The sequence below is a fragment of the Pelophylax lessonae genome (assembly GCF_965119305.1).
Source record: "Pelophylax lessonae genome assembly, chromosome: 9".
NCBI classification, from domain to species: Eukaryota; Metazoa; Chordata; class Amphibia; order Anura; family Ranidae; genus Pelophylax; species Pelophylax lessonae.
Window position 1 is genome coordinate 2851174 of NC_138776.1, and position 22837 is coordinate 2874010.

Consider the following 22837-nt stretch of genomic DNA (forward strand, 5'->3'; position numbering starts at 1 on the left):
AAATGTCAGTCAGGGGTCCGATCTGTCCGCCGCTAAAAATCGCAGATCGCCGCCATTACTAGTAAAAAATAAATAAATATTAAATGACAGAAATCTTTCCCGTAGTTTGTAGATGTGATAACGTTTGCGCAAACCAATCAAAATACGTTTATTGTAGGTCGGGGGGTTATAAACATTGGGGTTTATTTACTAAAGGCGGAGTAGGGGTGAAGGTGGTATTGGAGGGTGTGGGGGTATTGGGGGGTGCAGGTGGTATTGGAGGGTGTGGGGGTATTGGGGGGTGCAGGTGGTATTGGAGGGTGTGGGGGTATTGGGGGGTGCAGGTGGTATTGGAGGGTGTGGGGGTATTGGGGTGTGTAGGTGGTTTTGGGGGGTGTGAGGGATATTGGGGGATGTGCGGGGTATTGGGGGGTGTAGGTGGTATTGGAGGGTGTGGGGGGTATTGGGGGGTGTAGGTGGTATTGGGGGGTGTGATGGGTATTAGGGTGTGTAGGTGGTATTGGAGGGTGTGGGGAATGTGATGGGTATAAGGGGGGTGCAGATGGTATTGGAGGATGTGGGGGGTATTGGGGGGTACAGGTGGTATTGGAGGGTGTGGGGGATGTGATGGGTATAAGGGGGGCGCAGATGGTATTGGAGGGTGTGGGGGGTATTGGGGGGTGTGATAGGTATAAGGGGGTGTGGGGGGTATTTTAGGGGTGTAGGTGGTATTAGTGGGGTATCTGGGGGTGTTATCAGTATTAGGGGGTGCAAGCGGTATTGGAGGGTGGTTGTGGGGGTATGGGGGGGGGGGTGTAGGTTGTATTGGAGGGTGTGGGGGATGTGATGGGTATAAGGGGGGCGCAGATGGTATTGGAGGGTGTGGGGGATGTGATGGGTATAAGGGGGGTGCAGGTGGTATTGGAGGGTGTGGGGGGTATTGGGGGGTATAGGTGGTATTGGAGGGTGTGGGGGGTATTAGGGGGTGTGATAGGTATAAGGGGGTGTGGGGTGTATTTTAGGGGTGTAGGTGGTATTAGTGGGGTATCTGGGGGTGTTATCAGTATTAGGGGGTGCAGGCGGTATTGGAGGGTGGTTGTGGGGGTATGGGGGGGGGGTGCAGGTGGTATTGGAGGGTGTGGGGGGGCTATTGGGGGGTGTAGGTTGTATTGGAGGGTGTGGGGGATGTGATGGGTATAAGGGGGGTGCAGGTGGTATTGGAGGGTGCGATGGGTATTGGAAGGTGTGATTGGTATAAAGGGGTGTGGGTAGTATTAGGGGGTGTGATGGGTATTAGGGGTGTGGGTAGTATTAGGGGGTGTGATGGGTATTAGGGGGTGCAGGTGGTATTGGAGGGTGTGGGGGTATTAGGGGGGTATTGAGGGGTGTGGGGGGGTATTGGATGATGTGGGGGTATTAGAGGGTGTGGTGGGGGGTATTGAGGGGTGTGGGGGTATTGGAGGGTGTGTAGGGGGGGTATTTGAGGGTTGTGGGGGGTATTGAGGGGTGTGGGTAGAGGGTGTGGTGGTGGGGTATTTGAGGGGTGTGGGGGGTATTGAGGGGTGTGGGTAGAGGGTGTGGTGGAGGGGTATTTGAGGGGTGTGGGGGGGTATTGGAGGGTGTGGTGGGGGGTATTGAGGGGTGTGGGTAGTATTAGAGGGTGTGGGGGGGTATTTGAGGGGTGTGGGGGGTATTGGAGGGTGTGGTGGTATTAGAGGGTGTGGTGGGGGGGGTATTGAGGGGTGTGGGGGGTATTGGAGGGGTGTGGGGGGTATTGAGGGGTGTGGGTAGAGGGTGTGGTGGTGGGGTATTTGAGGGGTGTGGGTAGAGGGTGTGGGGGGTATTTGAGGGGTGTGGGGGGGGGTATTGGAGGGTGTGGTGGGGGGTATTTGAGGGGTGTGGGTAGTATTAGGGGGTGTGGGGGGGGGTATTTGAGGGGTGTGGGGGTATTGAGGGTGTGGGGGGTATTGGAGGGGTGTGGGGGGTATTGGAGGGTGTGGGGGGGTATTGGAGGGGTGTGGGGGGTATTAGAGGGTGTGGTGGTGGGGTATTTGAGGGGTGTGGGGGGTATTGAGGGGTGTGGGTAGAGGGTGTGGTGGTGGGGTATTTGAGGGGTGTGGGGGGTATTGGAGGGTGTGGTGGGGGGTATTGAGGGGTGGGGGTAGTATTAGAGGGTGTGGGGGGGTATTTGAGGGGTGTGGGGGTATTGGAGGGTGTGGGGGGGGTATTTGAGGGGTGTGGGGGTATTGAGGGGTGTGGGGGGTGTGGGTAGTATTAGAGGGTGTGGTGGTGGGGTATTTGAGGGGTGTGGGGGGTATTGGAGGGTGTGGGGGGTATTTGAGAGGTGTGGGGGGTATTGGAGGGTGTGGTGGGGGGTATTTGAGGGGTGTGGGGAGGTATTGGAGGATTTGGGGGGTATTTGAGCGGTGATAGGACAGTTGGGGGTCACTTGATCACACACACCCCTCACACGGAAGGAGGGGTAATTACGGTAAAGATGGCGGACTGTATACAGGTCGGAGAAGGGGGCGGGGCGCCTCTACTCGCAGTTATACGGTAGCACGTAGCCCAGGCATGGAGATGTCAGAGATGAGAAGTGACGGAATGATTCCGCGGCCGCTGATTGGCGGGAGGCTGCTGGTAGGCGGGATGAGCAGCGGGAGGAGTATATAAGCCGGCTCCGGGGTGATCCGGGCACTCTGCAGCAGGACAGTGTGAGAGGAAGGTGAGGATTGCGCTCATTGGTTGGTGTGGGATGGGGTAAATCTCGGTGCTGGCTGCATCCCTGGTGGGTGGGGTGGTAATATTTTGGTACAATGAGGAGGGGGTAATATTTTTGTACAATGTGTATTAATGGATCTCTTGTTTTCTTAGCAGAAACTACAGGCAACTGACAACATGGCAAAAATTGGAGTCAATGGGTGAGTCCAGTGCCCTGTAGTCGTTCATTCCCCTTTGCTGGGAGTGATGAATTTCTATGTAACGCTCGGTTCTCCATGTAATTGTTTATAGAAGCTCAGGACATGCGTCATTGTCTCTCTAGGTATACCCTGCAATGGGGGGGGGTGGTTGGCACTGTGCCAAGACTCCTCCTCCCCAGGGTGTGTCCTCACCTGTATGAATGGGGTGAGGTTCAGTCATTGGCTGCTCTCCCCTCCCTTCTCTGTCATTTGTAAATGGAAAGATGAAAATGATTGTCGGGAGTCATTTCCTGCATCAGCTTTCAATGGAGGGGTTTAAAGAGCTTGGGTGGAAGGGTTAATGTCCAATGGGCAGGTTGGAGGGCTTGAACCAATGGGGGGTTTGAGGAGCAGGGGCTGAAGGGTTAATGGCCAATGGATGGTTTGAGGAGCTGAAGGGTTAATGGGGGGGGGGGTTTGAGTAGGGGCTGAAGGGTTAATGACCAATGGGGGGTTTGAAGAGCTGGGACTGAAGGGATAATGGGGGGGGGGGGGGTTTGAGCAGGGGCTGAAGGGTTAATGACCAATGGGGGGTTTGAGCAGGGGCTGAAGGGTTAATGGCCAATGGGGGGTGGGGGGGTGAGTTTGGAGGGGCTGAAGCATTAATGTCCAATGGGGGGGGGGGGGGTTGAAGAGCTGGGGCTGATTGGGTAATGTCCCGGGGGGGGGTGAGTTTAGAGGGGCTGATGGGTGAAGTCCAATGGGGGGGGGGTTTAAAGAGCTGGGGCAGAAGGGTTGGGAGTCTGGAGGTGCTGAAGCATTAATGGGGGGGGGGGGGTTGAAGGATTAATGTCCAATGGGGGAGGTTTGAAGAGCTGGGGCTGATTGGGTAATGTCCAATGGGGGTGAGTTTGAAGGGGCTGATGGGTGAAGTCCAATGGGGGGGGGTTTAAGAGCTGGGGGGGCAGAAGGAATAATGTCCAATGGGGGGGGGGGGTTTGAAGAGCTAGGGCTGATTGGGTAATGACCAATTGCCCAATGGGGGTGAGTTTGGGGGGGGGGGGTCTGAAGAGCTGGGGCAGAAGGGTTTGTGTCCATTGGGGAGTCTGGAGGTGCTGAAGCATTAATGGGGGGGGGGGTGGTTTGAAGCACTGGGTCTGAAGGATTAATGTCCAATGGGGGGGGGGTGTGAAGGGTTGAGGTGTACATTTGTTGCATGCAATGCACAGCTGATTGGATGAATGATGGCGATGCTCTACATGGCTCCTACTTCCCAAGTAACTCCCCACCCCCCCCCCTCGAATTTGAACCCAAACCCCCCAGGTGTGTCTCAGTCCCTCGTGTCCACTTGCATTTATAAGATCTCCGATGGCTCATCACCCTTTGACGTCGTCTTGCCAAAGACTCATGGCTTCCTCCAGATGTAGGTTGCATCACTGGGGGTTCAGTTTTTCGCATTGCATTTGTTCAATCGATGCCCAGGATAATGATCCTCCTCCTCCTCGCACTTGTAAAATTCCCCCCCCATAACTCCTTGCAGTAGCCTAGATGCTGCATGATTCCCCCCATGTTCACCTAGTTGACCCCAGGCTTTATAATCCACCTTCATTTTATGAGATCTCAAAGATGGCTGCTCCTCATTAACCCTTTGCAGCAGCTTTATAGAAAGTAGTCGTTGCTGTCGTGAGTCACCCCCCCCCCCCTCTACATCCTCTGCAGTTTCCTCTTGCACCTCCCTCTGTCTCTATGCAGGGTGGTAGATGTGCCCCCCCCCTCCATAGCTTCAAGGGCACCTTCAAGGTCGCAGTCTCATCCAGGACATCGTTGTCTCTGGGGGGGGTTTTGTGGTCCTTCTGCTGGTTTGCATCATACCTGCACCGTGTAGGGGGTGTGTCTGCTGCGGGGGAGGGGGGGGATAAGCTGCATGCAAAATTCTTTTTCCCCACCTCCTCCTCCTTTCAGTTACTGAATCACTCACTTACACAAGGGAGGTTGGGGCTGAGTCACGTCCGCTTCTCATGGTCTCTCTGCACGTACGGGGAGGGGGGTCCCTGTAGACATGGAGGAGGGGGGGTCCCTGTAGACATTGGAGGGGGGGGGGGTCCCTGTAGACATGGAGGTGCAAAGCTCTGGAAATTCTCCCCTGCGGGGGATAAAGTTGCTGTGACGCTGTAACATTTAAAATGACTTCCATCCAAGAGCGCGGCGTCCTCTATCTCTCCTCTGCCCTTTCCATCAGAGGAAAGTAGGTCTCCTATTTATAGCCCAACGCCAGCTGCCTGGCTGGGGAAAGGGCAGGAGGGGGGGAGGGGAGTGCAGTTCTTCTGGTTACTGGTGTGTAATCCCGGTGAGCTTTCTCTTAGCCCGGGTTGCCATTAAACTTTGATACCGGATCCTAGAGAACAGCCAAACTAGGATACTAGATCCTAGAGAACAGCCAGCTTCACCTGCCCCCCCCCCCCCTCACGGTGGTGGCACTTTTCCTGTTTGTCCAGATTTTGCACACTCAGCGGATGAACTTTGCCTTCACCGGGAGGTGTGTCCCCCCCCCCCCCCCCCATCGGATAATTTCCCTTTGTACGTCAGGCCTGCGGGGCATTGCACTGGACGGCCTGGAATAACATGTTGTTTTTGGGTGTCTGGGAAAGTTGTGCAAGTGGCCATGATGTCCATTCATCCCGGCTGCATGCTGACCGAGCACATCGGTGTGAAGAGCAAAGGTCATTGGAGTGTAGAAGGGATTGGAATTCTTGTCAAAGCTCCCTGGTGACTGATATCACACGCAGGTTATCGCCTAATTGGTCATCTAGACCTAAAAATGATCTGAGGTCCCCCCCTCCCAACTTCAGATCTCATGAAAGATCCCAAATGGTCACCTAGACCTAATTATCTGAGGTCCCCCTCCCAACTTCAGATATCTCATGAAAGATCGGGAATGGTCACCTAGACCTAAAATGTCTTCACCTTCTAATCAGAGGTCACCTAGATCTGACCAAGCACATGGATGTGAAGGCAAAGGTCATTGGAATTCTTGTCAAAGCTCCCTGGTGACTGATATCACATGCAGGTTATCGCCTAATTGGTCATCTAGACCTAAAAATGATGCCCCCCCCACCTCTTCAGATATCTCATGAAGGATCCCGAATGGTCACCTTCACCTAGACCAAAATTATCTGAGGTCCCCCCACCTCTTCAGATATCTCATGAAAGATCAGGAATGGCCACCTAGACCTAAATTGTCTTCACCTTCTAATCAGAGGTCACCTAGATCTGACCAAGCGCATGGATGTGAAGGCCAAGGGTCATTGGTGTGTAGAAGGGATTGGCATTCTTGTCAAAGCTCCCCGGTGACTGATGTCACATGCAGGTTATTGCCTAATTGGTCATCTAGACCTAAAAATGATGTCCCCCCCCCCCCCACCTCTTCAGATATCTCATGAAGGATCCCGAATGGTCACCTTCACCTAGACCTAAATTATCTGAGGTCCCCCCCCTCCCATCTTCAGATATCTCATGAAGGATCCCGAATGGTCACCTTCACCTAGACCTAAATTATCTGAGGCCCCCCCCTCCCATCTTCAGATATCTCATGAAGGGTCAGGAATGGTCACCTAGACCTAAAGTGTTAAGTCTTCACCTTCTAATCAGAGGTCACCTAGATGTCTAAAGCGTAACATCCCTTCATCTGAGCGCCTCAAACCACAAATACGATTGGTTCCTTTTTAGTTTCCATTCTATTGAGATTCAGAATGGAAGAAAAACGGATCGCCAAAAATTTACGAGGCCTAACAGCCTCAAGAGATACATGGATTCCATAACAATGATTGATCGTTCCAACCAAATGTAAGAATATTGTAAAACCAAAACGGTGGTGATTTCCATATTTCATCTAAGGGCTTTCACTGTCCATCAACTGGACTCAGTTTTATCTCAGGGGTATCGATCCGCCGATCCCCTGCTGAGCAGGAGGATGACGGCTGTGTGTGGAGACAATGCTGTCAGTTCCCCATGCATCTCTAAGGGGGAATCGGATGGGAACGGGCCGTCGGTCTGTTCTCATCCGATTCGGTGGATAGATGGGAAATGGGGTTTCCATCCGTCCAGATTTGACGGATTTGATGTCAGTGGACATGTCTCCAACATCCAATGCCCCATCGGGATGCATGGGGCGTCCGTTCAGATCCACCAAAAAAACGGACAGGCGGATCTGAACCATCTGCCTGTGTGAAAGAGCTCTTAATATTCAAAGATGGAATAAGTCCTCCAGTCTTTCACCTACTAATTTTTTTTTCATGGGGGGTGAGTATTGGATTGCCCTAAAATGATCTTACAGGAACTCCATGTAAAGGTTTCCATTCTACGAAGGACAAAGCGACCAGTTTGCTTGAAGTGGAACTTCACTCTCTCACATCACCATGGACTATTTCTAATCATGCTGCTGGCATTAGTAACTGGATAGGAAATTGGATCTTCACTTTTTGTTACATAACTTCAGTTACTTCCTGGTTTCCATGCCTAGGCAATGATGTCATACATCCCAGGGGAGGAGGGTTCTCAGCTCGGCTTTTACCTGGGCTAAGGGCAGATGGGATTCTGGGAAGTAAATGATAACATTTGATCTGCCCTTAAGATGGCCATAAATGCTAGTCGGCGTTTATCAAAATTTCTTAGCAAAATAAAGCATGGAGACATATGGATGGGGGAAGATTGAATTGAATAGCAGTTTTGGTTTGCTGCTCAGATGCAGTTCCACTTTAAACTGCCTCTACTGCCATCCCTTCTGTAATACTCTAGCTCAGTGATGGGGAACCTTGGCACCCCAGATGTTTTGGAACTACATTTCCCATGATGCTCAGTTACACTGCAGGGTCCATGAGCATCATGGGAAATGTAGTTCCAAAACATCTAGGGTGCCAAGGTTCCCCCATCACTGCTCTAGCTCCTTATCGCTCAGCAGTGATACATCCGGTACTTCAATGAATGGATTTGCATGTCACTATTCACCATGTGGTGGCGCTGTCTACATCCCTCCCTCCTACTGCAGACCTTTCCTACCAAGACACTTCAAGATGGTCCGACCATATCCCATGAGCCCCCAACGGTCAGACCATGGAAGTTCTGTACCATTGTATAGTAGTCCGGATTGACTTTGGAACTGGAGGCATCTTATCAGCTTTCCTGGATTCCAGGGATTCCCACGTTGGCTTCTCTTGAGCATTCCATTCTTGTGCCCCACTCGTTTGGACTTGTCTGGGTTGCTGAGGCTGTTCTAGAAGGTTGGTGTAGACGAGGCACCATGGTCCTTTAGAAGGTTGGTGTACACAAGGCACCATGGTCCTTTTAGAAGGTTGGTGTACACAAGGCACCATGGTCCTTTAGAAGGTTGGTGTACACAAGGCACCATGGTCCTTTAGAAGGTTGGTGTACACAAGGCACCATGGTCCTTAGAAGGTTGGTGTAGACGAGGCACCATGGTCCTTTAGAAGGTTGGTGTACACAAGGCACCATGGTCCTTAGAAGGTTGGTGTAGACAAGGCACCATGGTCCTTAGAAGGTTGGCGTAGACGAGGCACCATGGTCCTTTAGAAGGTTGGCGTAGACGAGGCACCATGGTCCTTTAGAAGGTTGGCGTAGACGAGGCACCATGGTCCTTTAGAAGGTTGGCGTAGACGAGGTACCATGGTCCTTTAGAAGGTTGGCGTAGACGAGGCACCATGGTCCTTTAGAAGGTTGGCGTAGACGAGGCACCATGGTCCTTTAGAAGGTTGGCGTAGACAATGCACCATGGTCCTTTAGAAGGTGGTGGTACACAAGGCACATGGTCCTTTTTTAGTAGGCAGTTCCAAATTTTTTAGCAAAGGTGCTGATGGGTCCACCACACCATGAAAAGGAGCAGAACATGGGTGGCCTTGTATACCAAGATTGATTAACTTTACTAAGTTTACAGCCTTGACTAAATCAAACCTTTGTTTTATCATGCTCCGGCACACAATGTTTTCTAATGCCTGCTTTCTCTCTTTAGATTTGGCCGTATCGGGCGTCTGGTGACCCGTGCTGCTATTCTGTCTGGAAAGGTCTCTGTTGTTCACATCAATGACCCCTTCATTGACCTGGAATACATGGTAGGTGAACATTCTGATGTCTATGGGGCAATAACATGATTGGTTTCCATATCCAGCCTGTCTGGAATGTAGTCTAGGCTCTCTGCTGGCTTCATCTGACCTCTTGCAGAATTGGGCATGGATGTTCCTAGTGTGGATTATGCAACTTTAAGGCACCACTCCTTAGATGAAGAGTTCCAAAAAAGATGAGATTTAGGTTCCATTCCACCGATCGCATCAAAACCTAGGCCAGATGGCAGTAGTGATGGAGCAGTAAGGGGTGGGTGGAGGGAGTTTGGAGATGGCACATCAGGAGGCAGTAGTGATGGAGCAGTAAGGGGTGGGTGGAGTGAGTTTGGAGATGGCACATCAGGAGGCAGTAGTGATGGAGCAGTAAGGGGTGAGTGGAGTGAGTTTGGAGATGGCACATCAGGAGGCAGTAAGTGCTTTGCAAGGTTAAGTGTGCAAATATGCATACTTGTTGGGTTGCTAGGAGGCAGAACTACCGGTAGTTTGCTTTAAATGAACATTGTAGTGCTTGTCTTTTGGCATGTGCTGACCATAAATCTTCAGTCTAGACCTTCTGGTAGTCAGATGCCTGGCCCCCTGCTCAGTATTGCTGGCTCAAACAGGACATGGTTCCATAGCAGGTGAGGGCACAGCTGGGGGACACGAGACATGTGCCACTCCTGGGGATGTTGTAGGCCATGGGTTCTCAACCTGCAACCCTCCAGCTGTTGCAGAACTACAAATCCCATGATCCGCATTGCAAGGCTGACCGTTAAAAGCATGACTTGCAGAGGCATGATGGGACTTGTAGTTCTGCAAAAGGTGGGATGGCCACAGGTTGGGCACCCCATGCTGAAGGCTCTGGCCAGCTTGGTAAAGATCAGACAGCCATACAGGCAAGCGTTTGACATGGAGGAGTCTCTAATATGACACAGTAGCTTAACTCCTGAGCCCCCTCCTCATCCTAGGCCCATGAGCCCCCTCCTCATCCTAGGCCCATGAGCCCCCTCCTCATCCTAGGCCCATGAGCCCCCTCCTCATCCTAGGCCCATGAGCCCCCTCCTCATCCTAGGCCCATGAGCCCCCTCCTCATCCTAGGCCCATGAGCCCCCTCCTCATCCTAGGCCCATGAGCCCCCTCCTCATCCTAGGCCCATGAGCCCCCTCCTCATCCTAGGCCCATGAGCCCCCTCCTCATCCTAGGCCCATGAGCCCCCTCCTCATCCTAGGCCCCATGAGCCCCCTCCTCATCCTAGGCCCCATGAGCCCCCTCCTCATCCTAGGCCCCATGAGCCCCCTTCTCATCCTAGGCCCCATGAGCCCCCTTCTCATCCTAGGCCCCATGAGCCCCCTTCTCATCCTAGGCCCCATGAGCGCCCCCCTCCTCCTAGGCCCCGAGCGCCCCCTCATCCTAGGCCCCCCTATTGGGTTCCAACATTTAGAATTCCATATTTTTAGATTTGTAATGTGGCTGGTGGTTACAAGATGGTTTAATGAGTTCTTCTTTCTAGGCTTACATGTTCAAGTATGACTCCACCCATGGACGCTTCAAGGGGGATGTGAAGGCTGAAGCTGGCAAGCTGGTCATCAATGGTACCCCCATCACTGTGTCTCAGGAGTAAGTTGAGATGCTTTGAGAAAATTGGGCTCTGGCTAATTCCCTAAATTGAGTACAAAATGTAATGGCGGCTTACCAGTCTAGGATGTGGCGGCTGCATTTTGTTTACCCAGTGACCCTTCTAGTAACTGTCTTGGGATGACAACTTGCTGTACTGTGGAGCAGTGTTGTCACCTTAGGACGAGAGTGGTGTTGGGGCTCATTCACATCAGATATTGCAGAATGCCATTTATGTTTTTGTTTGCAATGTAAGTGACTTAAGACGTCACCTTCACACTAGTGTTGCGTCTCAGTACACATAACCACCATTGAGTGGTGTGAGGTGACACCAAGGGCGGCAAGGCTGCTTTGAGGGCGGCAAGGCTGCTTTGAGGGCGGCAAGGCTGCTTTGAGGGCGGCAAGGCTGCTTGTATTTTCTGCACATGGGGAAGATTGCCAAGCAAAGTCTAGGAACACAGAGCACACCTACCTATCCTTATAACCTAGGGCAAGGTAGGTGTGACTTAAAACAATGTGACGGGTCAGCAAAGCTCTTCCATTTATCTGCAATTATCAAAACTGTTTTCTTCTAGTTAAAGGAGGCAATTTAACCACTTGCCTACCGGGCACTTTCACCCACATTCCTGCCCAGGCTAACTTTCACTGCGGTCACACTTTGAATGACAATTGCGCAGTTATGCAACACTGTACCCAAATGACATTTGTTAACACAAATGATCACCTGATTTTTTTCCCTTTATGCACTGAGGTGGCACTAATTAGGAGCACGTGTAATGGAAAGCCAGATGATGCAAACCTAGAGCAACTGAACCCTCGTCCCAATAACAATTAAATTAACTTCTATGTACACCCTCCCGGCAATTTAAGCCTGCGCTGTAGCTAGCTTTTGGCTCTAGCACAGGCACCAAGTTTATTTATTTATTTTTTTCCTTTTTTTTTTTTTTTTTTTTTTTCTTTCAAAAATGTGAGCCTGCAAAGCATTGAACCTGTGATTGGCAGATTGTGGGCGCCATGCAGGGCTCCTGCAGGTTCTGTGTAAGCAGTCTGAGGTTTCCTGCCAGCAAAATTGCCTGCATGAGCAAACTACCCAGAGGACCCCACAGAGCCCTGATAGTTCATTGAGACCTACATGGCAACAGCTTCAAAGCATGTGGTACCTGTAGTCTTCACATTCACAGAACTCTGTGAATCTTCAAACTCCACTGGGGGGGGGGGGGATTGCTGACACCCAACTGACTTGGGTCATATTGTCAGGCTGCAGCTTTTTTTTTCTGTAAAATGCAATATGGCCACCTGGAGGCGCTCTGTACACAGGTGGTATACAGAACCCCCCCCCCTCCCCCAGTAATGTGATTGGCTGACTTTTTTTTTTTTTTTTAACCAGAAGTCTGCAATTAGATAAGCATCAGATTTTAGGCATCCCCTGCAACACACTTTTGGTGACTCCCAAAGGGAAATCACTTCTAAATGATGCAGTCACTGCCACTTGCCTCATTGGAGCCCTGCAGGTGCTGCAGCTGAGTAATTCTGAAACTATTCACATCCCATATGGACAGAACTTTTTATTTAACAAGGTAGGAATCTGTTTGGTAGAATCCTTGCACTGTAGAGATCAACCAGAAAGGGGGGGAGGTGGGGGTTAAAATTGTCAGTGAGCAGGAGAAGTTCCAGGGGATCTGGGTTCACTAAGAATGGGGGGGGGGGAACAATGCAGGACCCTAGGACATCATTTTTCAGTTTCCTCTGAATAAAGTGACTTTGTAAATTGTTGCTCTGCAGTTTCTAAGATTCTTCTTCCCTCCTAGACGGGACCCAGCCGCAATCCAATGGGGAGCTTCCGGTGCCGACTACGTGGTGGAATCTACCGGTGTGTTCACAACCATTGACAAGGCTTCTGTAAGTAACTTGGAAGTGTCCGTCCATTCTACACTGAGAATCTGCAATTTACACAATGCTTGGGCCTTAACTTCAGAATGGGGGGGGGGGGGGGAGCACTTCACCCACAGCTCACCACCTGGGAAGTGTCAGTAGGTGGTCTCTGTAGTTCTACTAGTGGAGTCATGGTGGTGCCATGCATGGATAATCAGAAATGGAATCTAATCGTGCACTGCTAGCTTGGTGATGAGTAGTATGAGGATGCTGCAGAGGCCTGCTTGCCCCCCCCCCCCCCCCAGCACTGTGCGCAGAGGTCTTCAGGCCTCTTCATTGGCTGGTGGGGGGGGGGGGGGGGGTGTCACTTCTGTGCAGGAGGCCATCCCAGCACTCAGACCAGTCCGAGGCTGTAAGCTGCACAGCTCAGTCTACTGAAGATGGTGACAGGTAGGAAGACGCGGTATGCTCATTTCATAGAGACCTCCAGTTCCCACTTCAAAATATCCCGTGGTTTTGGGACATACTCCGGATATGTTCAGACTGTTGTAGTTGCCTTGTAGGACTGATTTTAAACTTACATTTTTTTTTCTCCCCCCTCTTCAGGCTCACTTAAAGGGAGGTGCCAAGCGTGTTATCATCTCCGCTCCTTCCGCCGATGCCCCCATGTACGTCGTTGGTGTCAACCATGAAACCTATGACAAGTCAAACAAAGTTATCAGGTAGGTTCCATGTTTGTGGCCGTATCCTTTAATCCGTTGCCTTTCCTGATCAGTTCAAAGTAAGATCTTTACAACCTCTTTATTACCCCCCCCCCCTGCAAAATAGTTTATGCTGTTAAGCATCTCCCCATTACCCTTACCTATTTGCCAATCCCTCTGGAGAGCCATCACTGGCTCGCCTTAATGGCATTGAAGGTTAAACATTGTCCATCCAACCACCTACTCCTTTACCAATCGCTTTGCCCTGAAATAGATCAGGAGACGTTTTTATTGTATAGTGAGGATGTGAAATGATTACTTTGGGCCAGATTTTTATATTTTTGGGAGTTCTCTTGCATAGTTCATTATCAGACAAGCCTTTAGGCAAAGTCTCAACCAGCAATGTTTTGGTGGTAGGTGTCCTCAATGTGCAGTATAAGCCCCCCCTCCCCGAAACAAGCAATATGCCTCCTTTCCAGTCTCGCATCAAACAGCTTCTGCCTCCATTGTTGTCTCTGTGCCCTAACTGGGCAAGGGCAGAGCAGCAACCTTGGGATGACCCCTTCCTGGTAGTAAGGCCCTGTTGGGATGCCATGCAATGGATTTGGAGATTTGCCATCACAAAGTGTGATTTGGCAATAGAATTCCAGATGCTTGGTGGTTGTATATTGTAAAATGGACAAAGCAAAAATAGATCTCTAATTCTGTCCATGCAGAGGTATTAGAAGTAATACCAGCCCTATCCCTTCAGTCCTATGGCAGCCATTACTCTATAGAGGCCTCCCTCCAGGTAAGAAAGAAATGAAAGTGCAATGCTGGTCCTGCATTCACTGAAGAAAGCAGTGTGGCTGCCTCTTAACTAATACCCTGCACGATATCCATAGATGGGATTAATACCCTGCACAAAATCCATAGAGATGAGGTGTACAGCAGGAAGTTGAAGGGAAGGGGGTGAAGTGTACAGCAGGAAGTTGAAGGGAAGGGGGTGAAGTGTACAGCAGGAAGTTGAGGGTAATTGGTTTAACATCTATTGCCAACCCAAGAAATTCAATAGGAATGGGCAAGTATTGGTTAGGCCAGTCTAACGCTCTCCTCTCCTCTGCAGCAATGCCTCCTGTACCACCAACTGCCTGGCTCCTCTTGCAAAGGTCATCAATGACAAATTTGGCATTGTGGAGGCGTTGATGGTAAGTCAGTTTATGAAGCCTCGTGCCTCTGTGTTTTTATCCTCCTGAGAAGGTGATCCTGAACTTGCAGCCTTTTCCTTCCAGACCACTGTCCATGCTTTCACCGCTACACAGAAGTGTGTGGACGGACCATCTGGCAAACTTTGGCGTGATGGCAGAGGTGCTTCACAGAACATCATCCCAGCATCCACCGGTGCTGCCAAGGCCGTTGGCAAAGTCATCCCTGCTCTGAACGGGTAAGTCTTGTCACTCTGCAAAGATCTCTCTGAAAAACAAAAGCCTGCAAATACTCACCACTCTTCTCTGCACACAGCGCTATGTGGTGGTGGAGGGGTCCTCTGCACACAGGGCTGCGTTCTGGGGGGTTCCTCTGCACACAGGGCTATGTTCTGGTGGTGGGGGGGGCGGACAGGGTCCTTGGCACACAGGGCTGTGTTCTGGGAGGGGGGGGGGGGCACACAGTGTTATGTTCTACGGTCTGCAGTACAATCCCCCATTGGAGCATTGACATACCAGATCTGTTAAACTTCCTACTGCTGTAGTTGGGTAACTTCTACAAAACCTTCCCTAGGTCGGTCTTTGCCATGTTCCTGCTTGGCTTTGTCTGTCTGTAGTTTCTGCTTCCCTAGACTGTGCATAATCTTAATATTGGTAACTTCTGAAATGCTAGTTACCTGGCTCTGAATGGAACTTGTAGGGTTACTGACAAAGTGCAACAGCTTCTGTATCTCCGTATAGGTTTCCTCTTAGAACTTCAGCTGCTGAAAATGGGGGGGGGGGGGGGGGGGGGTTTAGCATTGTGCCAATATTGGCTGCCAACTCCTGTGATTTTTACCATTGTTATGGTGGAGTGTTTATCGTTCATGTCACTCAAAAAATTCATCAAACACAACACTGGTGTGTGAATGGTTTCAATGGGGAGGTGCTGACCAAATATGCAGCAAGCAACTGCTTCAAAAAGGTCTTCAATTCATATTCAAGGCTAAGATAATAGGATTATTATACCCTTTAGGCCAGTGGTCCTCACCTCTGGTCCTCGGGGCCCACTAACAGGCCAGATTTTAAGTATTACCTTGGGGAGATGCAGACTAGAATACTGCAATCACTGAGCAGCAAATGAGATCACCTGTGATGTTTATCTTGCAAACCTGGCCTGTTGGTGGGCCCCCGAGGACCAGACTTGAGGACCACTGATTTAGGCTGTTGGTTTTGGCCAAGTGCATCCTGAATGTTGGGATTTTTTTTCGTCTTGGTGCACCACTATCTAGAAGTTGCCGGGCTGTGGTCACAAGACATGCAAGGTCCTCTTAAATCTTGCTGATGCATAGGGCTGGCCTAAAGTGCTATTGGCACCACTTGCATCAGGATGCTGTGGTGGTCATGGTGCCCTGTCCTATAGTATCTGAGAACACTGGGCATTTAACCAGAGATGGAGTTTTCTGGTACTCTTGCACTCTGCTTCAAAAATATCCATTAGTTGCTGAGACCGATGGTAGCAAAGATCTCAGATCGCTCATCCCATACTTAACCCCGAGTGCAAGGTGCACTATGCTTAGAAAGGTTGTAGAAAAATCTGTTTGTCCACTATGTAAAATGGAATGGTGTAGCTGAGACTGACCTCTGACCTCTTCTCTCTCAGAAAACTCACTGGCATGGCCTTCAGAGTCCCCACTGCCAACGTATCTGTGGTTGACTTGACCTGCCGCCTGGAAAAGGCTGTAAGTATGAACTAAAGAGCCCAGCAATACTAATAGAGCCCTGCACCCCTTCCTCCTCTAATAATTTTCATGTTTCAGGCCAAATATGATGACATCAAAGCTGCAGTGAAGGCCGCATCTGAGGGACCACTGAAGGGAATTCTGGGATACACAGAGGATCAGGTATACTTCTCACTGATTCCATGTAGAATTCCAACTCCTAACATCTGTGGTTTTCTAACTTTTTTGGCGATCTCTATATAAATATCTATCTATCTCCATTTTTGTTTACAGGTTGTCTCCAGTGACTTCAACGGTGACACCCATTCCTCCATCTTTGATGCTGGCGCTGGCATTCAACTAAATGATCACTTTGTTAAACTAATTACTTGGTGAGTTTCTCAATGTCTATAAGGGATTATTAGATTATGGGGCACTTAAAGTCAAACACCCCCACCCCCAGCATAACTCTATGCACACTCTAGATCAGGCATGTCCAACTTGAGGCCCGGGGGCTGCATGAGGCCCAGAGCCACAGGCAGTGCGGCCCACTGCCTCCTGAATTTTTTTTTGGATGGGGTAAGAAGGAAGTCGGGGGGGGGGGGCACGGCCACAGTGGCTTCCAACTGTAGGCAGAGGCTGCCTCGGAAGGGATCATCCTCTGAATGGTCCCGCTGCATCTTCTGATCTTGTTTCTTCTCTTGCAGGTATGACAATGAATTCGGTTACAGCAACCGTGTGGTGGATCTCATAGTCTACGTTGCTAGCAAGGAATAAAGTCTTCATCATGGTCACCCCCTCTCCTGTCACTGTAGGGCCCAATGTCTCACCCCAGTGGTTTTGTCTTCATCACTGAAGGGGCCCGGAGTCACCCCTCACTAGTTCGTCTGTCAGTTTCTGTGTAACAAATAAAATTGTGAAACACTGAGTGCTGTCTGGAGTCTGATCTCTTCAATGTTGGGGGGGGGCGGGTGTAAGAGAATATCGGCATCTAACCCAAAGGTGATATTGCAGTTTTCTAAATTGCATTGGTGGTTGACTTTATTCCTTTTAGCTGGTTCTGCCAGTAATGGCCATACACTTGCAGCATTTCAGCCAGTCCAAATTATTTATCTTTCAAAAAGGGGCCAAGTGGTGATTGGCAACGGCATCCAATCAGTTCAGGTATTCTGAGTGCCGCAGATGCTGGATGTTGCATTTCTTTTACATATTTATCAGCGCAAAAGAATCTACCCTATAGCAGCTGAGAACACTTAAGGGTCAAAATACTAAAACCAAGCAGATATGTAATGCAGAACAAAGTGCAGTGCTAGATCACTAAACACACCAATCTCTAAAGCTCTAAATGGAATCCAGATGGAAGGTCCATGCAAAAAAGGCCTGTGACTGAAGAGTGATCAAACACTATGCTTCTAATGGATAAACGGTGATCAACTGCAGGTCCTCCACCGCTTAGATTGGCCTCTCACCTCATGGGCAGACCCCTGAATCACGCATTTATGTACCAAGGGGCGGGACTTCCATCAGTGGGATACTGCTGATGAAGTCCCTCCCTTTGGGACGTAACTCGTGCGGTGGAAAGGGAGGAGCTGTGACGTCACCCGCTGTCTTCCAGGAATCTGAACTGTTTTATTGCTACACGAGGCTTTACCTTAAACTGTGTTTTATCTGGTAAAAGCTAGTCTGCTTTTTACTTTGCATTACCCATGAATTTACTGGCATGAGAGGTAACTGATTGCTTCCCACTCTTGGATTGAGAAGTTGGATGCATGGATCCACTCATGTGACATTGTATTGATTCATTAAAGTGCAGTTGACCCATCTGGTGATTCAGGGGTCTACCCGTGAGGTGAGAGGCCTTTCTGTGGTGGAGGACCTGCACAGTGGATCACCATTAGGAGTGAAGTGTTTGAGCACTTGTCAGGGGCCTTTTTTTGCATGGATTTTATTTTATTGCATCTAAGTTTTAGAGATTGGGTGTGTTTAGTGATCTAGCGCTGCACTTCTGTATTACATAGATGCTGGCCTTCGGCATACAAATGGCAGGCTCTGCAGATAATTCTACACCATGGGTGCTCAACCTGCGGCCTTCCAGCTCTTGCAGAACTAAAAGTCCCATGAGGCATTGCATGGCTGAAGCTTACAAACATGGCTCCCAAGGGCAGAGGAATGATGGGGAGTTGTAGTGCTACGACAGGTGAAGCACCCATGATCTAGCTTGGATTGAGGTCCCCACCCCTGCTGAACAATTGATGGGTGTGGCTAGCTTTACAAACTTCCTGTCTAGGAGCATGACCCCCCCCCCCCCCCCCGCTGACACTTCCTGTCTAGGAGGATGACTCCCACTGTTGCTAGTAGTATGAAGGAGCAGAGTTGTCACCCTATGTTAGGACTTGTTAGGCTAGTGATCGACCAATATAATTTTTAATACCGATATTTTGGTCATTGGATATCGGTATTGGCTGATATTTTCTGACAAATTTTTTTTTTTTTTTTTAAAACTGGTACTGTTGTGGAGGGATCTGCAGGTCTAAGTACCCAAATCCCTCCTCTGCACTTAAAAGCATTCAAAAATGCAAGTTTGGCTGTTTTGAATTTGCCGCTGAGTACCCAAAAGTGAGGTCATGACATCACTTCCGGGTTTTTACATGGAGACCCGATCAGAGCTGAATGCGGCCGTGCAGGTAGGATGCCCGAGCCTCCCGGTTGGGCGGGTGGTGGTGGGGGACGTCCCCTCCCGGTCTTTGTAATGAGTTGCGTGGCTTTTCAGCCGCATCGGTTGTCATTATGAGACAGCTGACCGTCAGCAATGGATGCCGGTACCGGGGTCTAGCTGCAGGCATCACTCCGGTACAGCACTTTCCCGAAATATTGGTTAACCTCAGGGGCCGATTCCGATATCAGTGTTGCTGATAATCGGTCGATCCCTACTTGGAACACATCTGCATTATAACATGTGGGGGGGGGTTGTAGCCTGGAACATTCCAACTGCAGCACAGGAAGTTTAATGGGTGGGTCAATGGGCAGTTTTAAGTTGAGCTTGAAAGGTTTAAGTTGCCTGCAAAATGTGTTTGATCCTGCAGAACATTGCACCTATGATCAGCAGGTCATGGGTGAAATGCCATGCTCCTGCACACATTGCCTAGAGCTTTTTGCCTAATGCGGGTAGACAGTTATGCTGATAATTCATGCATTGCCTAAAGCTCGTCTGCTGCAGTGGCGGCTGGGACTTGTAGTGATCAGATTTCTGTGACTGACTGCAGGTGTGGGAGAACTCCACCTTACAGGGGAGCAAGAGAGGATTCCTAGTAATGTTACTAAAGGGCCAATACTCATAAATTGTGTATAAAATCATAATGTGTAACCGCAGGAGCTTTGTCCATTATAAGTTTGCTGGTTTAAAGGGGAACTCTGCTATCATGGGGTAAATTAACTAAACAACCTATACAACTGCTAGTTTGTAAATGACCTTTCTGCAATTTGCAGCACTAAAGAGTCTTTAAAATAAAATACGGCATCCTGGACACATTCTGTACAATAGTGTATAGAAATGCTGCCACCCCCAAAACACTTCCTGCTTGTAATTGGCTTGTATCCAACCCCCCCAACTGGACTGCACTCAAGTTAGATTTTTTCGGCATCCCCTGCTACTGATATATTTGGTGAGAGACTCGGGCAGCAGTAAAAGGGCTGTTTGAATCCCAACCATGACCCTACCTACCTGGCTTTTGGTGGGGTTCTCCCAGTGCCTGGTCTGGGGCTGCATGGGTGCTGCCGGCACTGGGGAGCTACAGTTCATTGAGGGAACCATGAATGCCAACATGTACTGTGACATACTGAAGCAGAGCATGATCCCCTCCCTTCAGAGACTGGGGGGCAGGGCAGTATTCCAACATAACGACCCCAAACACCTCCAAGATGACCACTGCCTTGCTAAAGAAGCTGAGGGTAAAGGTGATGGACTGGTCAAGCATGTCTCCAGACCTAAACCCTATTGAGCATCTGTGGGGAATCCTCAAACAGAAGGTGGAGGAGCACAAGATCTCTAACATCCACCAGCTCTGTGATGTCCTCATGGAGGAGGGGAAGAGGACTCCAGTGACAACCTGTGAAGCTCTGGTGAACTCCATGCCCAAGAGGGTTAAGGCAGTGCTGGAAAATAATGGTGGCCACACAAAATATTGACCCTTTGGGCCCAATTTGGACATTGTCACTTAGGGGTATACTCACTTTTGTTGCCAGAGGTTTAGACAATCATGGCTGTGTTGAGTTATTAACCACTGTATGGTCTTGGCCACCGTGCTGTAGCTCAGTTTCAGGGTCTTGGCTATCTTCTTATAGCCTAGTGATGGCGAACCTTGGCACCCCAGATGTTTTCAAACTACATTTCCCATGATGCTCAATTACACTGCAGAGTGCTTGAGCATCATGGGAAATGTAGTTCCAAAACATCTGGGGTGCCAAGGTTCGCCATCACGCCGCCCTAGGCCATCTTTATTTCAGATCCTCAGAGTTCTTTGCCATGAGGTGCCATGTTGAACTTACAGTGACCAGTATGAGAGAGTGAGAGCGATAACACCAAATTTACCACACCTGCTCCCCATTCACACCTGAGACCTTGTAACACTAACGAGTCACATGACACCGGGGAGGGAAAATGGCTAATTGGGCCCAATTTGGAGATTGTCACTTAGGGGTGTACTCACTTTTGTTGCCAGTGGTTTAGACATTAATGGCTGTGTGTTGAGTTATTTTGAGGGGACAGTAAATTTACACTGTTATACAAGCTGTACACTCACTACTTTACATTGTAGCAAAGTGTCATTTCTTCAGTGTTGTCACATGAAAAGATAGAATAAAATAGTTACAAAGATGTGATGGGGTGTACTTACTTTTGTCAGATACTGTATGTAAAGTGGCCGGTGAGTGTATGATATTAATGGTTTTGGATTCCTGAGTTGATTGATTGGCTCATTTACAAATTTAAAGGTAACCGGTCATAAAAGGCAAGTGAGCTCCCCTATATCCACCCTGAGGGGTCCCCAATAATTCCCCTCCTGGGAGTGTGGTGGCCCCAGGTGAGGGATTCTGGGTCATAGTGTTGTTTGGCGTTCTGGAAGCTTATCAGAGGGAAATAGTTCACCTTTGTACAGAGAGTTGTTTATGGCATCGGGGAGGATAAAGGTGAAGACGGCTTCTACTAATAGTGAGAAAATACAGTAAGACATCTGCTGATAGGCTGACCTCTGACCTCTGTGCACTGACGCCTTGTTTTTCACTTTTCACAGGTTAAATAATAAACCCTTTCCCTTGAAATACTGGTTGGGGGAGGTTTTACACCCCCCCCCTCATGTCCAGGCCATTTGTTCCAATAGGGCACTGCGTTACTTTAACTGACAATTGCGCGGTCGTGCGACGCCGTATCCAAATAAAATTGATGTCCTTTTTTCCCCACAAATAGAGATTCCTTTTGGTGGTAGTTGATCACCTCTGCGATTTTTATTTTTTGCGCTATAAACAAAGACAAACAATTTTGAAAAAAAAAAAAATATATATATATATATATACTTTCTGCTATAACACATCCAATAAAAAAATTTAAAAATTCAAATTTCAGTTTATTCCAATTTGTATTCTGCTACATATTTTTGGTAAAAAAAAAAAAATCCCAATAAGTGTATATTGATGTCAGTGGAAGGAATAGTGTCCCATCATTGGTGTCAGTGGGAGGAATAGTGTCCCATCATTGGTGTCAGTGGGAGGAATAGTGTCCCATCATTGGTATCAGTGGGAGGAATAGTGCCCCATCATTGGTGTCAGTGGGAGGAATAGTGCCCCATCATTGGTGTCAGTGGGAGGAATAGTGCCTCATCATTGGTGTCAGTGGGAGGAATAGTGTCCCATCATTGGTATCAGTGGGAGGAATAGTGTCCCATCATTGGTGTCAGTGGGAGGAATAGTGCCCCATCATTGGTGTCAGTGGGAGGAATAGTGCCCCATCATTGGTGTCAGTGGGAGGAATAGTGTCCCATCATTGGTGTCAGTGGAAGGAATAGTGTCCCATCATTGGCATCAGTGGGAGGAATAGTGCCCCATCATTGATGTCAATGGAAGGAATAGTGCCCCATCATTGGCGTCAATGGAAGGAATAGTGCCCCATCATTGGCGTCAGTGGGAGGAATAGTGTCCCATCATTGGTGTCAGTGGAAGGAATAGTGTCCCATCATTGGTATCAGTGGGAGGAATAGTGCCCCATCATTGGTGTCAGTGGGAGGAATAGTGCCCCATCATTGGTGTCAGTGGGAGGAATAGTGTCCCATCATTGGTATCAGTGGGAGGAATAGTGTCCCATCATTGGTATCAGTGGGAGGAATAGTGTCCCATCATTGGTGTCAGTGGGAGGAATAGTGCCCCATCATTGGTGTCAGTGGGAGGAATAGTGCCCCATCATTGGTGTCAGTGGGAAGAATAGTGCCCCATCATTTGTGTCAATGGAAGGAATAGTGTCCCATCATTGGTGTCAGTGGGAGGAATAGTGCCCCATCATTGGTGTCAGTGGGAGGAATAGTACTCCATCATTGGTATCAGTTGGAGGAATAGTGCCCCATCATTGGTGTCAGTGGGAGGAATAGTGTCCCATCATTGGTGTCAGTGGAAGGAATAGTGTCCCATCATTGGCATCAGTGGGAGGAATAGTGCCCCATCATTGATGTCAATGGAAGGAATAGTGCCCCATCATTGGCGTCAGTGGGAGGAATAGTGTCCCATCATTGGTGT

General features: G+C 49.4%; 1 protein-coding gene across 1 annotated transcript; it reads left to right on the top strand.

The window, feature by feature from the left end:
- Nucleotides 1-2602: 2602 nt before the first annotated feature.
- GAPDH (glyceraldehyde-3-phosphate dehydrogenase) lies at nt 2603-16988 on the top strand. The gene is made up of 12 exons (XM_082267380.1): nt 2603-2704; nt 2857-2900; nt 8902-9001; nt 10500-10606; nt 12412-12502; nt 13082-13197; nt 14282-14363; nt 14448-14599; nt 16003-16081; nt 16160-16243; nt 16355-16452; nt 16768-16988. Exons 2-12 carry the CDS (start codon nt 2878-2880, stop codon nt 16835-16837), a joined length of 1002 nt encoding a protein of 333 aa, XP_082123506.1. The 5' UTR covers nt 2603-2704; nt 2857-2877; the 3' UTR covers nt 16838-16988.
- Nucleotides 16989-22837: the final 5849 nt, after the last annotated feature.

Bases quoted from the DNA above. Each gene is read 5' to 3' on its own strand.
- GAPDH (XM_082267380.1), top strand. From the start codon at position 2,878: ATGGCAAAAATTGGAGTCAATGG. The intron at 12,503-13,081 runs GTAAGTAACTTG...CCCCCTCTTCAG, and splicing joins CAACCATTGACAAGGCTTCT to GCTCACTTAAAGGGAGGTGC. The intron at 13,198-14,281 runs GTAGGTTCCATG...TCTCCTCTGCAG, and splicing joins AAGTCAAACAAAGTTATCAG to CAATGCCTCCTGTACCACCA.